General features: G+C 33.9%; 1 protein-coding gene across 1 annotated transcript; it reads left to right on the plus strand.

The window, feature by feature from the left end:
* The first annotated feature begins 3,613 nt into the window (after nucleotides 1–3,613).
* Nucleotides 3,614–20,655, plus strand: LOC114168493 (serine/threonine-protein phosphatase BSL3-like). Its single transcript, XM_028053332.2, has 21 exons — nucleotides 3,614–4,476; nucleotides 6,589–6,649; nucleotides 6,743–6,821; nucleotides 6,926–7,005; nucleotides 7,086–7,180; nucleotides 7,279–7,378; nucleotides 8,825–8,894; nucleotides 10,488–10,589; nucleotides 10,679–10,760; nucleotides 11,313–11,492; nucleotides 14,981–15,254; nucleotides 15,346–15,583; nucleotides 15,680–15,850; nucleotides 16,469–16,707; nucleotides 17,486–17,570; nucleotides 17,658–17,756; nucleotides 17,837–18,036; nucleotides 18,123–18,198; nucleotides 19,414–19,549; nucleotides 19,654–19,793; nucleotides 19,961–20,655. Exons 1-21 carry the CDS (start codon nucleotides 4,041–4,043, stop codon nucleotides 20,042–20,044), a joined length of 3,027 nt encoding a protein of 1,008 aa, XP_027909133.1. The 5' UTR covers nucleotides 3,614–4,040; the 3' UTR covers nucleotides 20,045–20,655.
* The last annotated feature ends 2,193 nt before the right edge of the window (nucleotides 20,656–22,848 follow it).

Consider the following 22,848-nt stretch of genomic DNA (forward strand, 5'->3'; position numbering starts at 1 on the left):
TCTTTTTCAACTCAATCATAGAGATATAAAGATATTTCATAGCTTTTTCATTGTTTGTCTCAATATAATATTCATTTAGACAAATGTCATTGAAACCTAATAAGTTTCTATTCAACTTCTTGGTAGAAGTATAATAGCTCTTCTAGAGTCTTCAAATATATTTGTAGTACTATAAATAATACTAACATTGATGTCTCGCATTATCAAACAAGAGAAAAATTTATTACTCTTGAGAATTGTATAAGTTGTTGTACTATCAATAAGACACATATCTTTTGGTACTAGTGCAAACATTCGTTTTTTATATAAACGTAAATATCAATATGAGCTTTATTTTTTTTAACACTTTCATAATCAGGTGATCAATGCTTCCATTTTCTTTAGCAAAGAAAATAACAATATCAAGATGAGTAGCATCCATATGGCCATAATCAGAATCACCATCTTCATAAGCAAAGTGTGTTTCTATGTTCTTCTCATTATTTGTAAGATGCTTTGGTGTACAATAAGTACAACTCAAATGGCCTTTACCATCGTAATGGTAATAAATACTTTCATCTTTTTGTCAATATTTTCACATTTTCCTTTTCCTCTTTTTTTTCACATTATTGTGCCACTTCTGGTGACAAAATGTGTCTTTAAAATTTTCTTTATAACCATGTCCATAATCAAGATCACGATCACGATCACGATCATGAAATATAAATAAAATGTTGCTGCATTCACTTCTGGGAATGGAGCAGAACCAATTTGGACAACTTTCATGATTTTCTATCAAAAGCAATGAGCCATACAAAGACATGAAATAAATTCATAATATTGATTGCTGCATTCACTTTTGGGAATGGAAGAGATTAGACGGATCTCATGATTTTTCATCAAAAGCTTTATTGTTTTGTCCAGCCAGCCATACATAGGCATGAAATAAATTCATAATATTTGTGAATCCTTTTTCACAATATTTTTGTCGCATGAGCAAATTAGTTGCTTAGATGCTTTATTTCTTGATTTAATGGTATTCAATTATCCATTGCATCTAAATGTATTTCAAAATTTAAAATCCAATATAAGAAATTCTTCCTTGCAATATCAAGGGTCACAAATCCAAAATTTTGCAATGTTTCGCGTGTTTAGAACTAACACATAAAATAATAATATTAATAATAATAATCGTCATAATAAAAATAAATAATAAGACGAAGATGAAAATTGATAAAGTCAAACAATTCTTATCACAAGAGGAAGAATATAAGGTAAAATTATAAATTGAGAAAGGATTAGAAAGATCCTGGATTGAGACACGCAGAGCCCTGTCATTAGAGAGAAAAAACTTTCACTAGTCCTCAGTTGGTTGGAACATCTTGCTGATAACGTGTTATGAAATAAAATGAATAACAAAGAGAATAATAGATAATAGAGAAGAAACAATAGAGAATAGAGAATGAGAGAATAGGGAGCAACTCATATGTGTATTGTTATTGATAGGAAGAGTCCTATTTATAGATACAATATGTATGTAATCCATAAAGGAAACAAATCAACTTAGTTAATACAAATATTTACCATAAAGTGTGTTTCTATGTAAAATATTTACATTGTTGATTAATTAAGAATACAAAATTATACTATCAAAAAAATAGTAACACGCTATATTTTAATTACATATCAATATATAAATATCAATATATAAATGACATTTCTTCCAAGTTTCCATGAATATGGAAACAAAAATATGTACAGTATAAACAAACAGTGATGGATTAAGTTAAAATCTCTTAAAGAAAATTAAATGAATCAGAATCTGAAGAGGATACATATCGATCTGGCATGCATTTTGGTCCATGTGAGCTTGTCTACGAGATTCCACCTCACATGAAAACAACGAAAATGATGAACTCAAATGAAAACACCTTCTTCCTCAGTGAGCCAAACATGTATTCCCTACCATTCTTCAAACTTCAAATAATTAACTAACAAGTACAAAGAAAAAACCTGGTTAATAATGAACAAATCCCGTGTAAAGTCGAAATCTGATTCTTGGTTTCTGCACATAAACCATATTTACCAAAAACCGTTTAAAAGTTAAACCTTAAAGAATGATGAGACACATTAAAAGACAAAAAACCTCAAACCAAAACCATAAATGAAACCTTTGTAGAAAGACATGGAGGTCCTATCCTTAGTTGTCAATAATTGGCATGACATGAGAAATGAGCTAAGCAAAAGGAATGGAGTCATCAAATAAGACATTGCATTGTAGTATTTAATAAAGTGCCTTTTTTTTTCCATAACCAGAAAGAATGTGTACCCTCATGTTTTCAGAACTCACCTAAACATAATACAACACATGCCACTCAACACCATTAATGTCTTTATGAATAGGTTTCCTTACCACTCTACATCAACATTCCTTTTGCCAAAATATACTCACACCACAACACTTTCACTGTTTTTTATTTTATTTTAATTTAAAAAAATAACTTTTAAATTCATGTTTACATGACTATCACTGAAAACATAAACTACAGCAAAGGAATATGTAATCTTCTTTTTGTTTCATCTGAAAAAAAGAAAAAGAAAAGAGAGTTCAGATGTCATCGCTTTCTGTTATTTTATTTTAGTAAATGATTTACGATAAAAAATTCACCATCATTTTTCTCATCTTTCCACTTTTGGCTTGTTGGTGGTAAATACTTTAGAGCGGAAAAAATTGAAAAGCTTTTGTGATAACAAAAGTCAATGCTAATACATTTTGAGACAAAAAATATTGCAATTAAAAGAAGTCAACTTTTACTATTACCAGTGTTATTATAAAATATTAGTTTAGGGGCATAAGTTTTTACAATTTCTCTTCACATATAATTTTTTAAATCTCAAAAAATTTCTCTAATTCAGAATATTTATCGGCAGGTTTCAAAATAGAAATATAATCTGTTTCATTTTCATTTTTATATGTATCTTTTGTTTATATTTTTAAAAAATAAATATATTTTTTTTATTCATCATCTATATATCAATTCAAAAACAAAAATTAAAAGAATTATCAAAATTTTAAACATGTAATTATTAAAATAAAATTATAATAATTAAGTCACAATTAAGAAAACAAATGGTTACGAAGAGGTATGTAGTACATAATTTTATAAAATAATATATATATGAGAAATATAAAAAGAAGACAAATTATGTTTATTTTTTTATTTAAAAAAAATCATGCAAGAATAAGAATATGTAAAAAGTAAAAATATCTTAATAAATTTATTTATTTTTATTATATTTAATTTTTTATTTATTATTTATTAACGTTGAATTTATACTTATTAACAAAATAAAATTCTACCTAATTTAATCTTCCCTAATATAAATATATTACATGTCATTTTAATTTCTTTTAAAATTTAAGAAACCGTGACTCTGATGGAACACTAAGATCCGTCTCTGACGACCGCCCCTACCGGTCACCAACTTCACTCTTCGTTCCTCGACACAATCAACCATGTCAACCAACCAAATACCGAATAATTCGGTATCACTAAATACATGCCTTTCAAAGTAATATATATAGTATATTATAATATATAATTACCTTTTTTTAAAAAAATTAGAAAGTTAGAGAAATAAAAGTAGAGAGAGAAAGACAGATCCCTTTGTCTCAGTGAAAGAATTTTTTTTTTTCTAATTTTTTATTAATTTTATTTTTCTGCTTTGGGTTGCGATTGTGCGTGGGAATTCAGATTGCTCCTCCGTCCCGTTTCGTGTCGTTCACAACCGCTCCTTTCATTTCTTTGTTTTTCGCACAGACAGAGAGCGAAAACACAGAGAGAGAAAGAGAAACGAAATAACCTAATTGAATTTTCCTCTATTTTCGGAAAATTTGCGTGTGTGTGAAAATCTTAATTTGAATTGGAGGAGCGGAGGATCTATGTTAGGGTTTTTAATCGCAATTTTTTGAACCGAATCGAAATGTTGGCACAGGACGCTGTTTCGCGGGAATTCTAGCACCGATCTTAGAGGAATTGCTCGAATCTTAGGGTTAAGAAATGGACGTTGATTCCTCGATGGTGCCGGAGGCCGATCACGATTCGGCGGTGCAGAACCATGCTGAGAGAGACCAGTTAAAAGAGTCACAGCCTCCTCCGTCGCCGCCGCCTTTGTCGACGGCAGGTGGATCTCCAGCTCAGTCGCCGTCGCAACAGCAGCCGTCGTCGCCGGTGACGGCAGGTCAGATGCAGCACAGTTCGGTGGTTGGTCCGAGACTCGCGCCGACTTACTCAGTGGTGAATGCTATTTTGGAGAAGAAGGAGGATGGGCCGGGACCGCGGTGCGGCCACACGTTGACGGCGGTAGCAGCGGTCGGAGAGGAGGGGACGCCGGGGTATATCGGTCCGAGGCTGATTTTGTTCGGTGGTGCCACTGAGCTTGAAGGGAATTCTGCGGCCTCAGGGACTCCTTCATCCGCTGGAAATGCTGGCATACGTATGTATTTTACTTTCCTTTTCGTCGTGAAGGCAATAACATAACGTAGATGCAGCTGCCGAGTATTTTAACTTTTGGTTTGATAGTCTGATCAGAATCTGGAAATTTATGCTTCGCGCTTTGCATGCGACCGTGTATGTATTTGGCTAGTTGTTATAGATGTTTATACACGATGACTTCGATTGTTTGTTGGTTAAGGTTATGGAAATGTAAGTGCTATGCCAGAGGTTTTTTTCCCGTCGTTGTCCTCCTTATGAACTAAATGCTGGTCATGGAGACCATGGTTCTCATTAACGTTGTTTTGGATACTTCATTCATATTGGGCACACTACAATGCAATAAATGAGTTGAAATCTATGGAAATTTTTACCTATATTGCTGTTTTATTATTTGTTTCCTTTTTTGTGGTCTGTGGGTTAAAATGGAAGTTTATAGTTAATTATAAAACGTTTCCATTTGCATGGCTTTCTGCCCTCTTTTTAGTGGGGCACAAAATGGATGAAAAAAACAGTATTAGGAAACATTTCATTAGATTAGCTGGTCTTTAATTTCTTAATATAATGTGTCTTATTCATTCCAATCCAATATATGTTTACTCCGTCCGTACTTCTATGCTTACTTATGAGCCAGAAATTTATTTCATTATTAATTATATCTTAACCAATTGTTGAATTGGGCCAATCCCCATTTCTTTGCTGTGGGTTATGGAATATTGTCTTTGTCTGAAGCTATGAAGCTCAGATTCTTAAAAAACGGTAACTTACTGGTGCAATCCACATATCTGATATCTGATACCAATATCCTAAATAAAGTATTTAAGGAGTATTCTTCAACTTTTATTTTTATTTATTTTTAAATTTAATGGACTGATGTTTCGGATGTGTTTCTGCTACTTTGAGTACAAATAAAATTATATATGATTGTATCTCTTCCTCAATATCCATAAAGCTATTAGCAATTATATGGAGCCAGACTTCTTTTAAATAGTACAGATGATACATTTTGTCACATTCTAACACAGGTTATGGAAAAATATGTAAAGGGAAGATATGTAACTGTGATTTTCTTGCAATGGTAACAATTATTCTTTTTTGGTTGCAAATTTTGATCATCATTCATGATAAAGTCTTGAATTAATTGCAAAATATCAACATCTCTTTGCAAACACTATGCATTTGCATGAGTTTTTTTTTTTTTGTATATAATTCATGTCAACATAGTTCTAGGACTTAAATTATATATTGAATTTTTACTAAATTTCTGTATTCTTGTATCCATGTCACATCATTTCCGAGTTACTTGAAGTAATAAGGCTCCGTTTGTCTTAACTTTTTTATTTCCTTTCTTCCTGTTGCTTCTTTTGCTGCTGTAACTGGGTAAGTTTTTTGTTTGAGATATTGTGGTGTATAATGGAAACAGTCATTTTATTCCAGAAAAAAATTGGATTCACAAAAGGTACCTGTCATATCTGTCAAGAGATGGTTGTTTGCATATTTGGCTCTTTATTTCCTGAATACTCAAATATGTTGTTTCTCACGAATTGCAGTCTGAAGTGGTATTGATGGTAAATTATCATGAATTATAGGACAGAGATGGTTTCACAAGATTGATGGTTGATTGTTGTTGTTTCTGGTGGGTTACTTTATATATCATTACTGATGAAGGAAAAAATATAAAAAGGCTGATTAAGAATGTTTTGTTTCTCATCTAGGCCCAAGTGGTATTGTTTTGGGCAAGCAATGCAGCCCATTTCTACGTAGTTGACAGGCCTTGCTATATATCATAATTTAATGGCTATACTTTTGTACATCATTTGAAGCTCCATACAATTGGTGCAGTTCTTGAAGTTCCAGCTATCCTTCATTATTTCTGGTGCAAGCCAATGTCAGAAGCTAAATACTGATGTTAAAACTTGATTAGGCCGTTCCTAATTTAATTGGAATATGCATAATCTATTCATTGTATTAGGGATGTTTCAAGACAGACAATGATTTTTTTCTACATGTTGTGCATTCCTTGCTCCGCCCTTTGTATAAGCACTGATATTGATTGGATTGGTTGGTGTTTATGGTTGAAATTTGTCATGACTGGTACATTTCATTTGCACTGCAGGTTTATCTGGTGCCACTGCTGATGTCCACTGTTATGATGTCATAACTAATAAATGGTCTAGGTAAGCTCAGTACTAAGTTCTTCTTAAGGCTTAAGTAATACTTGTATACCCTTGTGTACTTTGCTTCAGTGCTTATTAGGAAATTTATTGCAGGATAACTCCCATTGGTGAGCCTCCAACGCCTAGGGCTGCACATGTGGCAACTGCTGTGGGAACTATGGTAGTTATTCAGGTAGTGTTGAGAGTCTATCTCTTAGGTTATCTAAGTATTGTTTAATTTGTTTCCCTAAATGAGTACTGCCATTCTCACTGGAGTATTTGCACACCATAAAACAGGGTGGCATCGGTCCTGCTGGTTTGTTTGCTGAGGATCTTCATGTTCTTGATCTCACTCAGCAACGACCACGATGGCATAGGTTAGATAGAATAATAAACTACGTTTTCTTTCCTCCTTAGTGATGTTTATCTGATTTAGTGTATTCTGAATGTCATTTAGAGTTGGTGTTCCTGGCCCTGGACCAGGGCCACGCTATGGACATGTTATGGCTTTGGTGGGGCAGAGGTATCTCATGGTAATTGGAGGCAATGATGGTAACTACCGGAATGCTCCTTTTTACATTGTTCGTACTGGATGTTTCCTCTAAATGCAAATTTATTGGATGTTAACTCATTTGTTGCCTGCTTTCCAGGAAAAAGACCTTTGGCTGATGTATGGGCTTTGGACACAGCTGCCAAGCCTTATGAATGGCGCAAGTTGGAGCCAGAAGGAGAGGGTCCACCTCCATGCATGTAATGTGTCCATGAAACTTACCCTTCTTTAGTAATATCTTGACTTCACTACGCACACACATGTTAATTAACTACATTGAATATTATGCATGCGCCGTATCAAAATCCTTTGATTTCATGGACTAAGTTTGAGGGTCACTTGGGGCAGGTTTTTCTTGTCTGTAGCTTCTGATGTCTTAAACTAGGTTCTGATGGTTAATATAGGTGACTGTAATTGAGTTGAATAAATTTGAATCCTTCATGTTGGTTTGTTAGATTGACATGCTTGTGAAGATGTGGATGTGTTGGTTTGTTAGACTGATATGCTTTTGGTTAAATTTATTTTTAAGTTTGCTTCCCTTCATATCAAATTCTTTGTCCCATTTTTTAATTATTTCCATGCCTTGGCTTTGTTCCTAATGTTCTTTGTTCTATCTATTCCCCTCTTCCTCCTCCAGGAAAAAATTGGTGAAAACAGAATTTTCTGTAATTTTCAGTAGTTCTGCCATGTTAAACATGCTATTATCCGGTTTACTATTGCATTGTATATTTGGGATGGTATATTTGTTGATCACGGCTTTATTCTTTCTACATCTTGAGAACGTTTTATATTAGAGTTGGATTGCCTTTATATTGGGGTTGCTTTTATGTGTGATGATAATTAGGTTGTGGAATATTCTTAATGAAGAGTGAATGTTAAATGCTACATTATTGTTTAATTGGAAAGGCTCCTCTAAAGCAAGTTTGTATTTGTTGAGGTTAGCAAATAAAGATAAACTCCCTTAATTTTGTTGGAGATCATATATCAATTAGAGATATAGCTAAATTATAGTTTATAAATGGATACAAATCTTACTTTGCAAGTTATTTTTACAAGGTGGAGTTAGGCTTAACTCCACTTTCTAAGGTGGAATTAAAATCTATCCTAACAAGGCTTATTAGACCTATTGTATTTCTTGCTATTGGACCACTCTCAAATCACCCACAAGTATTTAGTCCCATGCTCTAGATGTCCAGTTCTCGATATGACAGGGTGCATTGGAGTTCTCACATGAACTAAACATATGACTAGATTATAATATATAAGTAGGTACAAACTTCATTTTACAAGACAATTTTGTAGAGTTGGGTTAGGTTTAGTTCTACTTTCTTAGAAATCTAATAAATTACATTGTAAACTTAACTCAATATATGATGTAAGGTTGAATGTGCCCTTAGTTGCTGACTTTGGTGGCAAACTTACTTTAGGGGAGCTTTCTCCTGTTGTTATTTACTTGATCAATCATGATTCTTGACCGTTTTTGCTAAATTAGCTAATGGTGTGTTTTTATTGAGCTCGGTAGTGTACTACAAAAACCTTGATTGTTGTTACCACAACTAAAACTTTCCTTTTCTTTATTTTGTTGTATACTTGAATCTTTTATGATTTGGGGTTGAGTTACTGTTTTGTCATTTACTTTTTACTAGGTATGCAACTGCCAGTGCACGATCTGATGGGCTTCTTCTGCTTTGTGGAGGGAGGGATGCCAATAGTGCTGTGAGTTATCTATTCAGACATTCACTGTCATTCTATTGAATTGAATTCTATAGGAATTTGCTTGTATGAATTTTCCATAGTTTGTCATTAGTATCACTTTTATTTCCCATTATGCCCTTGTGGTTTACCTGCACTGTGGCCCATCCACTTTTCTTAAGCTACCATGGTAGATTAAGATGTTAACTCACCATAATAATTAGGTCTGTCTCTACCTGGTTTCCATATAAAGAACATTCTGATGGAGGAGTAAACAGGGGCAAAGATAAGGTATGTTCAAGAGTTGAAAAAAGAAAGGCAAAAACAAAACAGAGATACTAGGAGGATTGTAGCAGATTACAGGACAGTATCTTTCTTTTGCAAATTGGATTGACCCGAAGAATCGTGACTACCTTCAATTCTTCATAAATAAGTGATCTTCTGTTTTTGTTCTTGACTTGAGCGTGAAGTAGATCCAGAGTGAGAGCAATATGAGGCTTGCAATTCAGTGCAAAATAATATCATAATCCTGTTGAACTGCTGTTTGAGCAAAGGAATCTCAATTTAATATCATAATTCTGATGTAAACTGTATTTACTCTTTCTTGATAAGTAAAATAACTTGTTTCCTTATAGAGTTATTACTTTGAAGGAAGAAAAATCCATAGCCACATTAGCACTTCATTTTTTCAAAGCGCAGCACAAGGTCCAGCAAGCAGCAAGTAGCAATATGTTCATTTCGTAGATCCCACTCCCTTGACTAAGCATAATCTCTGTTCATTTTGTCCACTGTTTTAACCTCCATCCAGAACACGTTATTGTTAAATTGTTTCTTGGCACCCACTCATTTATTTTTAAATCTGACTTACCCACATATAGGACTGGTATAGAATCCGGTGATATTTGAGTTCAAATAAATGAAGCTAGATAATACTTTTGGCAATAACCTGTTGAAAATTCTGACAACTATACAGAATCTTTAAATTGCTCAGGCAGTCTATTATTACCTGCGAGTAAATAGTCAACACTCATGGTTATTTTATGTTTGACCTCGTTTCTACCGATAGTTATTGTTAGAAGTGGGTTTTAAGCCTAACTCAACCTCACAAAACCGGCTTATAAGGTGAGGTTTGCACCTCACTTATATACTATGAAATGGCCTTATCTCTAGTCGATGTGGGACTTCCAACACACCTCCTCACGCCGAGGTATATTCATCTCGTGCGTGGGACAAGAAATTAGTGGGTGGTCCGTTAGCGGCCCGATATCGGGTGGAACAGAATGTCCAAGAAAGTTCGCTAGGATAGGCTCTAACTTGGCTCTGATACCATGTTAGAAGTGGGTTTTAAGCCTAATTCAATCTCACAAAACCGGCTTGTAAGGTGAGGTTTGCACCTCACTTATATACTATAAAATGGCCTTATCTCTAGTCGATGTGGGACTTCTAACAGTTATTATCAATTTCTGCTTTTTGTTTTCTCATTAACAAACGGTTATTGGTGGATTCATGTAATTCTGTCTTTGTTAAGTATTTTCATGTGGCCCATATGAATTTCTTGTTTTTAACCTGACCACATGTTCTTTCCCTCTTGCCCTTCCCTTAAATCTTATATTACAGCCATTGGCAAGTGCATATGGACTTGCTAAGCATAGAGATGGCCGTTGGGAATGGGCCATTGCTCCTGGTGTCTCACCATCTCCAAGATATCAACATGCAGCGGTATGACTTAGTTTCTTTTATTTTTTATATTTATTTCTTAGTTGGTCATATATTCTAAGGATTTCAATTTACTTGTTTAACGATTCCAGGTATTTGTTAATGCAAGGCTTCATGTGTTTGGTGGGGCTCTTGGGGGAGGACAGATGGTTGAAGATTCATCAAGTGTTGCAGGTACTTGGTTCTTTGTTGTGATGCTTAATCTTGGATAAAGAGCAGAGGTACAACTGTTGATTGTAAAGTTAATATCTTTTATTGTACTAACATACGTGCTATTGCATAACAAACTATGAAGTTGTTAAAATATGCCTTTTTAATTTTGGATCAACTGTTATGACTTGTACTTTATCTGTGTATCCCTCACTTTAGAGAACTTAAATCTTTTACGGAGTAGTTATTTGCCTTTATAACCTTATATCTTCCTATATTCTTGTGTACATATTTTTTTCGTTTTTGACTGAAGGATGAATTTACTTTTGGACAAATTGAGAAAGAGAATCTTGTGGAAATCGGGATGACCTGTTATAAGCGATACCAAATACTTTTGAAGTTTCATTACTGTTTTAGCTACTGTGTAGGGTACCTTGCTCGTGCCTAGATGCTGCTGTAGCCTTTAGTTATTTTTTTCCGATGGTAATTTCTTTTGTATGTGAAAGCATGATTTATTGTTATGCCAATTAATGTAGCATTTATAAGTATTTCTTTTGTTTCTTTTGCTGTTTGTAGTATTGGACACTGCTGCTGGTGTTTGGTGTGATACAAAATCTGTTGTTACCAGTCCAAGAACAGGTAGATACAGTGCTGATGCTGCTGGTGGAGATGCATCAGTTGAGTTGACACGGCGTTGTAGGCATGCTGCTGCTGCTATTGGTGACCTGATTTTTATCTATGGTGGTTTGCGTGGCGGTAAGTCTTAAATTTAAGTTACTTGGGTTCATCTAAATGGAATTAATTTCGTATTTGCTTGAACATTCATGACTGTTTTTGTTATAAAAATTAGGAGTAAATTTTATATAATAAAGAATATCTAGATTATATATGTATTATTTGGAAAGTTTTTATGTATTACCGTATCATATCTTAATTATTAGGGGATGTAAAATCTCCTCTAATTATTGTATTGATTATAAGTAAAGCATGTGTTGTTTTAAAAACACATACAACTCAATGTCTCTCTCTTTCCTATAGTTTAACATGGTTTTAAGCCTATTCTAGCAAAGTTTGCTGTTGGGTCTATCGCACTAACTACTATCAGTCCACTTTTAGACCACTCATAAACATCTATTCTCACACTCGAGATGTCCAATCCTTGGTGTGAGGGAATATGTTGGAGATTCTATATCGACTAAAGATATGACCAAATTCTAGTATAAGTGGATGCAAATTTGCCTTACACTGGTCTTTTAAGGATAAGTTAAGCTTAAAGTATGCTTTCTAAGATGGTGTGATATGGTAGTATACACAAGTTTTTACATGGTGTCAAACAATTATCTCGTGCATGGTTTGAGAGTTTTCTTATTATAATCCAATAGTTTGTAATAAACGAAGCAATGTTAATTACTCTCTGTATTATTGTTATTCTCCCCTAGGTTATATCTATCTCATTGTGTATGTGAGCAACATTGTTATCACTATAGTGATAAGGATGGTATTGTATAACTAAAACAATATCTTGTTCAAAAGCTCTAGACAAAAGATCTTGGACACCTAAGGCATTTTCTTGGTATAGAAGTTGCACAATCCAAGGATGGTTTGGTCATATGTTAGAAAATGTACTCTTGACATTCTAGGAGAAATAGGGATGTATAGTCCGTGGACACCTGAATGAGTTTGTACCAAACTTGTACTTGACTGAGTAGTGCTGTATTTTGATTCTGGGGTATACATTATGTTAGTTGGTAAACTAAAATACCTAACTGTGGCCAAACCTGAGATGATCTCTGTAGTGACCATAGTAAGTCAATTTTTAAACTTTTTTAGTCAAGGTCACAACCATACAAATAGTAAAGTATGTTAAGAATGCTCTTGTTAAAAGCCTCATTTACAAAGATAAGGGAAATAATCAAATTGTTGTGTATTTTGATGTTGACTAGGTAGGGTCACCAATCTGATTGATCCTCCACTTTAGGGTATTGTGTTCTTGTTGGAGGTGATTTAATATTGTAGAAAAGTAAGAAACAATTTTTGTGGCAAGATCACGTGCAGAACAAGAATACAACGAAATAGCATTAGTCATTTGTGAGCTCATATGGCTAAAATAACTCCTCAAAGAGCTTAGACTTGGATAAAATTTCTAAATGCACCTTATATGTAACGACTAGACAATATTACACATTGTCTCGTATGCTGACTTTAGTAGGAGGACCAAGCATATTAAGGGGGATCGTCACTCATAAAAGAAAAGACTGGAGTCTTGAGATATCACTACTAGATTTGTCAATTCTAGTAAATAGTTGGTTGACATTCACCAAGTCTCTTAAGAGAATAAAACACTGATTATATTTGCTGCAAGCTGGACAGACATGACTCATGCTCCAACTTAAGGAGCAGTGTTATACTTGTAGAAATAAGGATCATATCCTTATTATTTGAGGATATCAAATCTCCTCTATTTATTGTATTAATTCCTTTTTGTTAGAAAAACACAGTGTCAGCTCAATCTCTTTTTTTCCTATTGTTCAACACTTTTATCAATATCAATGTTGTTGATGAGGTCATACTTTTTTATGATGTTAATTTAGTCACTTCAATGTATCTAATTCACACATTTTATTTTGCTTAATATTCAGTTGAATTTATTGTTATTATTTTTTTATTTTTGTTTGGACTTTGAAGCAAATGGAATTAAATGTTAGTATTGCTTACTAGAATATGAATTCTTGGTGCTAGGAGAGGAGGTGGAAGGTAGAAACTTACGAAATAGCTCAAATCACATGATCATCTTAGCATATCTTAGAATATGGATTCCGACTTAATTTAACTTTACAAAATCAATTTGTAAGGTGAGATTTGCACTCCATTTATATACTATATTTTAGTCATATTACTAGTTAATGCAAAATCTCAATATACTGTTTCAAGTTGAGAATTGGACATCTTAAATGCGAGACTAAATTTTAGTGGTCTAATTATGGGCCAATAGTGTATTGGATGATAGGTCCAACAAAATAGCTAGAATAATCTCTTTCATTATAATTGTGAGATGAGATTTGAATGAACTCAACTTCACACAAATGGTTTTTAGGGTAAGGTTTAAATCCACTTATATGCTATATTTTGACCATATCAGGCCATGTTAGATTATCAAGCTTGAGACTAGATATTTACAAAATATCCCAGTTCAACCACATATGTGGCCACATTGTAGCATATTAATCGGAGCAATTCTCATCTTGTTATTTTGTCCCACTTTCTATTAATTATTGTGTCATCCGCTATCAAATTACTCACCACAAATATTTTGTCCTATGCTTGAGGTGTTTGATGCATAGTGTGAAAGAATATGTTCGAGATCTTGTATTAACTAGAGAATGATCAACTGATAGTCTAAAAGTAGGGAACAATCCTTATCATGAAAACTGTATTTGCCATTATTAGAGCTTCAATTTTTCGGATCGTTAAATATATTTCTTAGTTTTTTACTATTTTGTCAGAATGATTCTGTTGAAGATATTTCTTTCTCTTTTCTGTTGGACTGATTTTCTGTTAGACTCTCTTATGTTAGTTTTAACTGACAAGAGCGGTCAGTTACTTCTAATACCTATCAGTGATAGTTCTCTTGTCTTCTTACATGACTTCCGAAAATCTTAATCTTAATTTAGCTCAACTGCATGTTTAGGTAGCTGTTTTTGAGTTGAGTAGAGCACATCTAGATTGTTGAGAGAAACTTGGGTATTGCTTGTTGCTATAATTATAGAAATAAAAATAAGGTGCTTATCCTATATAATCAGGAATATCTAGATTATATATGTATTATTAGAAACATTTTTATTTATTCCAGTTCTATATCTTTATTATTAAAGGATATCAAATCTCCTCTATTTATTGTATTGATTCTTTTTTCTCAATATAAATAACGCACGTGTGTTGTGTCAAAAACATATGCTTTCAGTTTAACGTTTCTCTCTTCCAACACTAGGCATGTGTGAACATTATGAGAGATAATTCCAATTAACAGTTGTAAAATTCATTTATTTTTTTTTTCTATGGATCTAGGATAACAATATTATTTCAAATTTGAACTGTTGTTGAGCATGACCAGGCACTTTTCTTTTTTTTTCTTCTTGCAAGCTGAAAAGCTTGTTATCGTGCTCACTTTGGTATTGTATGCTATGGTGAGTTCTAATTTTTTTGCTTGATGTGTGAGTGACCATGTTGTATTCTTTATGCCACAGGGGTCTTGCTGGACGATCTACTTGTTGCTGAAGATCTTGCTGCTGCTGAAACAACAGCTGCTGCTTCACATGCAGCAGCTGCAGCTGCATCTAATGTACAAGCTGGACGACTACCTGGACGATATGGTGGATTTGTTGATGATAGGACAAGGCAAACCATGATTGAAGCAGCTCCAGATGGTGCTGTTGTTTTGGGAAATCCAGTTGCCCCCCCTGTAAATGGGGACATACATACTGATATCAGCACTGAAAATGCCTTAGTCCCAGGAACTAGGTATGTCTGTTTTTATCATCTGAAAATATCTTTGGGTGAAGTATTGAATTGTTATTTTGGCTTTGTCATTCATGTGAAGAATTTTTAACAGGCGAACAAGCAAAGGAGTTGAATATCTAGTTGAAGCATCAGCTGCAGAAGCTGAAGCTATTAGTGCCACACTGGCAGCTGCCAAAGCACGGCAAGTAAATGGGGAAGTTGAATTGCCTGATCGAGATCGTGGGGCTGAGGCAACACCTAGTGGGAAACAAATATATTCCTTGATTAAGCCTGATTCTTCTGCGTCAAATAGCATTCCTCCTGGTGGAGTGAGGCTGCATCACAGAGCTGTGAGTAGTACATTTTTTATTTCCTTGGGAAAATTATGTTGTCTCAAATTCCATGGATGTTGAAGGCCAATGTCCATTTCCTGGAATTTTCTGCAGGTGGTTGTTGCTGCAGAGACTGGTGGTGCATTAGGTGGCATGGTTAGACAGCTTTCAATTGATCAGTTTGAGAATGAAGGCAGGCGAGTCAGTTATGGGACTCCTGAAAGTGCAACAGCTGCTAGAAAGTTATTAGATCGACAGATGTCTATCAATAGTGTACCAAAGAAGGTACTTGTCTCTTTATTATTTATAATTGATTATAGTATTCGTACCAATAATATTGGAAAAAATGTTTAATCTTCCACATATTTTTAATGGTATCAATAATAGGTTGCCACACTGTTGGAAGCATTTTAGCTAATGGTGGTTATAATGTTCAAACTCTTTAATGACGTTAAAACTGAGAATACATGATTGGATGACAGTGAAGAATTTTTGCACTACTAGAAGATTAAAATTAAATTCTTTAAGAATAAATAGTATTTGTGTTTATTAGTTAAGCAATAGTAGAGGATCAGGTGCACTATATCTTTATATGTAATCGGTTTAAAATAACATGAACTACTTAACAACCTGACCTATAAAATCTGCTAGTCATGAATAGGGTCAGGTATTCGTTTAGTCTTGTTCGTTAACCCTCCTTTTGTTGGCATTAACTAATAACTACACCATTACATTCACACCCTTTTCCTGCATTGCAATATTTTTAATGTGTGGTGTTGAAGCTTGATTTCCTTTTACGTCTCTTCATAGGTTATTTTTAAATATTACGTTTAATCACCCAACTTGTTGGCTTCAAGTTATATCTTCCTGTTTCTTATCAAGCTTCTGGACCTTCTTTTATAGGTTGTAGCTCACCTCTTAAAGCCACGTGGTTGGAAACCGCCAGTTCGGCGACAGTTTTTCTTGGACTGCAATGAAATTGCGGATCTTTGTGATAGTGCAGAACGAATATTTTCAAGTGAACCAACCGTCATACAGCTTAGGGCTCCAATTAAAATATTTGGTGATTTACATGGGCAATTTGGAGATCTCATGCGCCTCTTTGATGAGTATGGCTCACCATCCACGGCTGGTGACATATCGTAAGTTGCTTAGTTCCCGTGGATTGATTTGTATATAAATGTGAATGAAGGATAGTTATATTGTGTCACTAATGCTATTTTTTTTATTATTATTATTATTATTATGACATCTGTCTCCTATTTCTAGTAATAGCCTCTGGGTCAATAAGTATTTATCAGATCGTTTCTGTGCATGATTGGTAGCGTGTTAAGGTGTCCAAACTACGACAACCTGCTTTTAATTGTTTGTGCCCGAGGGTTTGCTTTCAAAATATATCTTGAACATCGTGGAGTCCAACTGTATGGTTAATGTTAATGAGTTGTTTTAAATCAGACCAAACGATGGACTGGTAAGGGGCTTGATTGAGTGTTCATTGGTTTAATTATGGTTGAAGTAGGTTGAGTTGGTAATTTTAACGCATAATTTTATATTTAGTTAGATCATTTTTAAGTTACCATAAAAGGATCATATTACAAATTCTTAACTTTTTAAAGTTCTTTATAACTAGTTAAATAAAAGCAAAATATGTAAATACCATATATGAGCATTAATTCATTTAACGAAAAAACTGAATAAGCATTTTTTTTCTGAAAAGACCTGTTCAAATAAGTTTATAAGAAGGTTCTTACTCTTCTACTGGTTTTCTGGCTATTGCAGAGGTACTGAATAGAATAAATAATTAGTATTTATTTCCCCTTCCCCCATGACCGAGCAGCATTATATTTTTTGGACCATTCTAATGTAAGTGATTTAGGCATTTAATGTCCTCTAATGTTAATTTTGTATAATGACTATCAGATACATCGACTATCTATTCCTTGGAGATTATGTTGATAGGGGTCAACACAGCCTGGAAACTATTAGCCTTCTGCTTGCTCTGAAGGTACTCTGGATGCTATAGGTTGTCTTTTTGTGTTGTTTGACAAGTTTGATGGCATCAAATTTATGCATGGTTGTTTGGATTATGCAGGTTGAGTATCCGAACAATGTACATTTAATACGTGGAAACCATGAAGCTGCAGATATTAATGCCCTTTTTGGTTTCCGAATAGAGTGCATCGAGAGGATGGTAAGGACTTTGAAATTACATATGCAGGTCATCTTTCTTTTGTTATCTGTCACTCAAGAACTTCTGTAATTTTCTTATAGGGTGAGAGAGATGGAATTTGGGCATGGCACCGTATAAACCGTCTGTTTAATTGGCTTCCTCTGGCAGCACTAATTGAGAAAAAAATTATTTGCATGCATGGGGGTATTGGTCGTTCAATAAATCACTTGGAACAAATTGAGAATATTCAGCGTCCAATTACGATGGAAGCAGGATCAATTGTGCTTATGGATCTATTGTGGTTGGTGTATTTTGTATACTCGTGATGTTTGTGACAATTTATTTCATTTTCTTTTGAAAGAATGACAGCATGAAGTGTTTCTCCAGGTCTGACCCCACAGAGAATGACAGTGTGGAAGGGCTGCGGCCAAATGCTCGGGGTCCAGGATTAGTTACTTTTGGGGTGAGTGGTTGTTATTTGGTATTCGGACAAACCATTATGATTTTGTTTTAGTTTCCGGTAGAATGATATAAATAGATTAAGGTTTTTGATTTTTCTAAATTTGACAACAAATATATAATAGTTTAATTTTTATTTACTGGCATTGTAAATATTTTTACACCATCAACGAATTAAAAAAATACCTTATGTACGACTTATAAAGTAATTGTTATTAATGTCAACAGTCGTACATAATTGACCATATATGATCGGAGGATGGTGAATAAAATCTTTAGAATGTCAGTACATTCTAATTCAATTTGTATACTAATATTGTTTATTTTGTTTTTCGGTTTCATAAATTTGACAAACTTTTATTAATGCTCATGCTTATGCATTAATTTTATTATCCAGAAAATTCATGTTTATGTATTACTGTCTACTAATTTTGATGCATGATTTGAAACTTTTCAAATAAATTGTGCAGTGTTTATGCCCTGAAACTTCTAACGTGCGATTATTTTCAAAGCTAGCCTTATCATAGATAGTTGCAAAAACTACAAATCTGATTTCTTTCATTTACTAGTGCTGTTGTTTCGCTTTTCTATACTGCATGTCTAAAGTCTCATTTATTCCCTTCCCATAAAGAGTCTCTCAAAATAGATAGGGTCGATGAAGAACGAAGAATTCACCTTGATACATATCTTCGTACACTTTCACTTACATCACATACACAAGTACTCTCTGAACCATGCAATAAGGTCACCCATAATACGGCTCTCCCACTTGAGTTACCTTAGCCCTAAGCATTTTCTGTCGTTATTGTTAATGCTACACTCAGTATTTCGTCTAATTTGAAGACTTCATACCTTTTCTGATGGCTATTATTTTTATTGTTCTAGTGTTGGTAGAAACAAGATAGTCTATACAGCTTATATAGTCATCGTATGTAAGTCATTTTGTACAGCTTTAGGTTTTACTAGTTAGTCAGTACAGCTCTCAGTAAGCAATGCCCATAAATACATTTCTGTACTCATGTTTTCAGTGTGATGGGATAAAAAATTTCGGTTCATATCTAATTCTATCTTTAGTTTCGTTCATCTAAGATCTAGGCGCTTGCCTTTTTGGAATTGTTTGCTTTTTTTTTTTTTTTTTTAATTTTAGGTTCTGTTGCCTTAATTGTTTAAACTCCTTTATGTGATATTATGCTCATCTAAATGGGTCTTACTGTTGCAGCCTGATCGGGTCATGGAATTTTGCAACAACAATGATCTTCAGCTGATTGTTCGGGCACATGAATGTGTGATGGATGGCTTTGAGCGTTTTGCTCAGGGACATTTGATCACACTTTTTTCTGCGACAAACTACTGTGGTATTTGTTAATTCTCCATTGCTCAGGGCTTTCTCCATTGCACTTTCCTCTAAAGATAATTCTCCGTTCTAAATTTTGGCGCTTTATTGTTGGCTGGGTAATAGGTACGGCAAATAATGCTGGGGCGATTTTAGTTTTGGGAAGAGATCTTGTAGTGGTTCCTAAATTGATTCATCCATTACCACCTGCAATTTCTTCACCAGAGACTTCCCCGGAGCGACACATTGAAGACACATGGATGCAGGTATTGTTCACTCAATGGTTAGAGCATAATATTTCACTTATTAAATGAATACGTTCATATCTAAGTGAATTTTAATCTGAAAATTGGTATTATGGGACTAAATCTATATTTCTGCTGTTTTCTCTTTTTTGTTATTCACACATTTGTTTTTGGTTAAAACGTAATAGGAGTTGAATGCCAATAGACCACCAACACCAACTAGAGGCCGTCCTCAAGTAACAAATGACCGAGGTTCTCTGGCTTGGATATAGTGATTATGAAGGAAACCCGTATTGTTTATGCCTTGACGCTTGTGCTATCGCCTGAATTTCCGATGTTACATATAGCATGATGCCATTTACGGGGTATTGGAGCTTGTGATCCGATACCCGCAGAATGTTGAAGGACCAAGCTTTTCTTTGTGTTGGTTCTCGCTACTCAATCATCTGGCATCTAGAAGATACAAGTTCGAGAAGCAAAGTTGGTAGCCACTGCTAGGTTGGTTGACTTTGACAAAGCTAGAAGTTGCAGTTTGGGTTCCCACCCAGCTGTTGTAAATTGAGCCGTAGGTACAAAATCAAGGTCATGGATGTGTGCGTCATGGGTTGTCAGTGTTGGTTATTTTTCTCATTATTTTTCTTACATATTTTTTACTCGTCGTCCCTAGGTTATTGTTTTTTGAATTTATATTTTAAATGAAGAGGACGGGTTTCTTTTCTTTTTCCCTGTGATGGTGAGATATATAAAATCAGAAATCTTTCTTGGGGGTCCATGTATCATAGGTGTTGCTTTGTGTAATTCCCATCCATGCTCTGTACAACTAACTTCTGTGTGAACCCACATATTCTGACAGAAATGTGAATTTTGAGAATAGAATTTTGTATATTGCCTTCTGCTTCAAATACCCTACACTGTTCCCGGCAGTGATAGATATTGCATGTTTTAATCCCCATTCTCAGTTTCCAAAGCACGTCCTAAATGAATCCAGGAGTCTGAACAGGGATCATACTCGGTCCGTTTTGATCTGTTTTGCATTTAGCCGATAAAATTAAATTACACAATTAATAATTTTTTTACATTGTAATTGAAATTTATAATGAATTATTATATTTAAGTATAATTTATATTTTAGATTCATAAAGACTTTTTAACTACCAATGTTTCTTAAAAAGATAGGATGGTGATAAAAAGGGACATTGAAAGTGATAGCACTTAGGAAATTTAGATATAGATATCTTGAGATAAAATAAAAAGTTTGAAATGGTCGAAGAACATTTTTTGGTTAATTTCAGATGTGAAATGTACATGCGGAGAATACTGTTTAATTAAAAGTAAAAATAGTGAAACTAAGAAAATACTTGACTGGCCTATACTGAACAGTAATGGAATTTTCAATATATTTTAAATCGTGAAGGTAATTTACATGTACTCATTTATTTACTAAGATAAAAGGACTGTTGTCATATTTCGAAACGCGTATAAATAAAAAATAAAACTTCCAAAATGCAGATCAGTGAAGTCTATACTCAAGATAACGAGAAGTTCCAGACCCAATATAAAGGGTTCATCACAAAAACAAGAGTTAAATTGATTCAAGAAAATTTGCGGAAAATGGTGACGTTCAGTTACAGGTCCAGCTCAATTGTTAAATTTTGAATAAAATATTTGAATTTTTTTTCTTTTGTAAAAAAAGGGATATAAATAATTTTGAACGAAGGAAATAGAAAAAATGTTTTAATTATCATTTGAAGTGATAGAAATTCTTTGTTAAGGTCTTTCTTGAATTATTTTTATCTTATAAAGAATTTGTTATTTTTTGTGGCGATATTCTGAGACTTATCAAGCCTCATTGTGGCATCTATTTTTATATCTTTTTCCGTCCAATTGCAATTCTATAGGTCAGAACTTATATTTCTCAATTCTTCAAGTGTTAGGACAATAATTAATATCCTTGTGTAAATCTCATGTTTGTTATGATTTCATTGGTACTATGAGTTTCGTTCAAATCTTAATTAAGTTTATAATTTATATAGACTAAGAATAATCTTTATCGTTTAATATTAGAGTCAGGTTAGTACAGTTTATTTATTTATTTAAGGGATGTATTGTTGTTAAAAAAAAAAAAGCAAAAGAAAGAAAACACAAAAAGAAAAAAAAAATTGTTGCTTGTGGCAACTTTTGGAAGTTCATTGTTATTATATATAGCAAAAAAAAAATTAAGTTTGCTAAATTAAGTGTCCTTGATATTGATATTTTGTTAATTTGTCTCTTGTTTTGTTTCCTTGTATAAAAGTTGTCTTGTCATCCTACTATCAATTGTGTTTTTTTTTTTCTTGGTACTTAGTAGTAAAATTGTTCTTTGCTATTTCTAATTTTGTTGATGTTATATTATGTACTAAGCTTTTTAATGCCACTTTTAAAAAAATTGTGTTATATATTATTTGGTTGTTGTAAGAAGAAGAAGAGGAGGAGGAGGAAGAAGAAGAAGGGGAAGAAGGAGAGGGAAAGGAAGAGGAAGAGGAAGAAGAGGAAGAAGAAGAAGAACAAAAAGAAGAAAAGAAGGATGAAGAAGAGAAGAGGAGGAGGAGGAACATATTTAATAATTTGCTTCCCTATGATATTTGAGAATTATCATTAATACTTTAGTGTAGGTTTGGGATACTCATTTGTTTGACAGTTTAAGACTATTTAAATCAATGAATTAAGCATTCTTAGATATATTGGTGCTAGCAGTAGCAAGTGCATCTTTGATTAGAAAAATCCTTTGTTGCTGCACCTCCACATCTCTCTCATCCATTTGATCAAACAACATTCTAGCGTGGCGAAGGAGGTTTCATCAAAGGATTTAAAGTTGGGGAAGAAGAAGGAGATTATGAAGGAGTGGTGCTCTACGTATTGGACCACTTTGACACCGATGTGGAGGATCATAGTGGAACCACTGCAAGGATGATTGTTGTAGAGTCTGAACATGTGGTTGAGGGGATCTTGTGGTGTGGGGATGTAACCATGAACAAGTTGGAATGGAGGAATTAGGTTATGAAAAAGAAGATCACTCCTAGTTCGAATATTGACGTTA

Source organism: Vigna unguiculata, chromosome 11 (assembly GCF_037176805.1).
Source record: "Vigna unguiculata cultivar grain cowpea cultivar isolate G323 ecotype 2 chromosome 11, ASM3717680v1, whole genome shotgun sequence".
NCBI lineage: Eukaryota > Viridiplantae > Streptophyta > Magnoliopsida > Fabales > Fabaceae > Vigna > Vigna unguiculata.

Bases quoted from the DNA above. Each gene is read 5' to 3' on its own strand.
- LOC114168493 (XM_028053332.2), top strand. From the start codon at position 4,041: ATGGACGTTGATTCCTCGATGGTGCCGGAGGCCGATCACGATTCGGCG. The intron at 7,006-7,085 runs GTTAGATAGAAT...AATGTCATTTAG, and splicing joins CAACGACCACGATGGCATAG to AGTTGGTGTTCCTGGCCCTG. The intron at 18,199-19,413 runs GTGAGTGGTTGT...TTACTGTTGCAG, and splicing joins CAGGATTAGTTACTTTTGGG to CCTGATCGGGTCATGGAATT.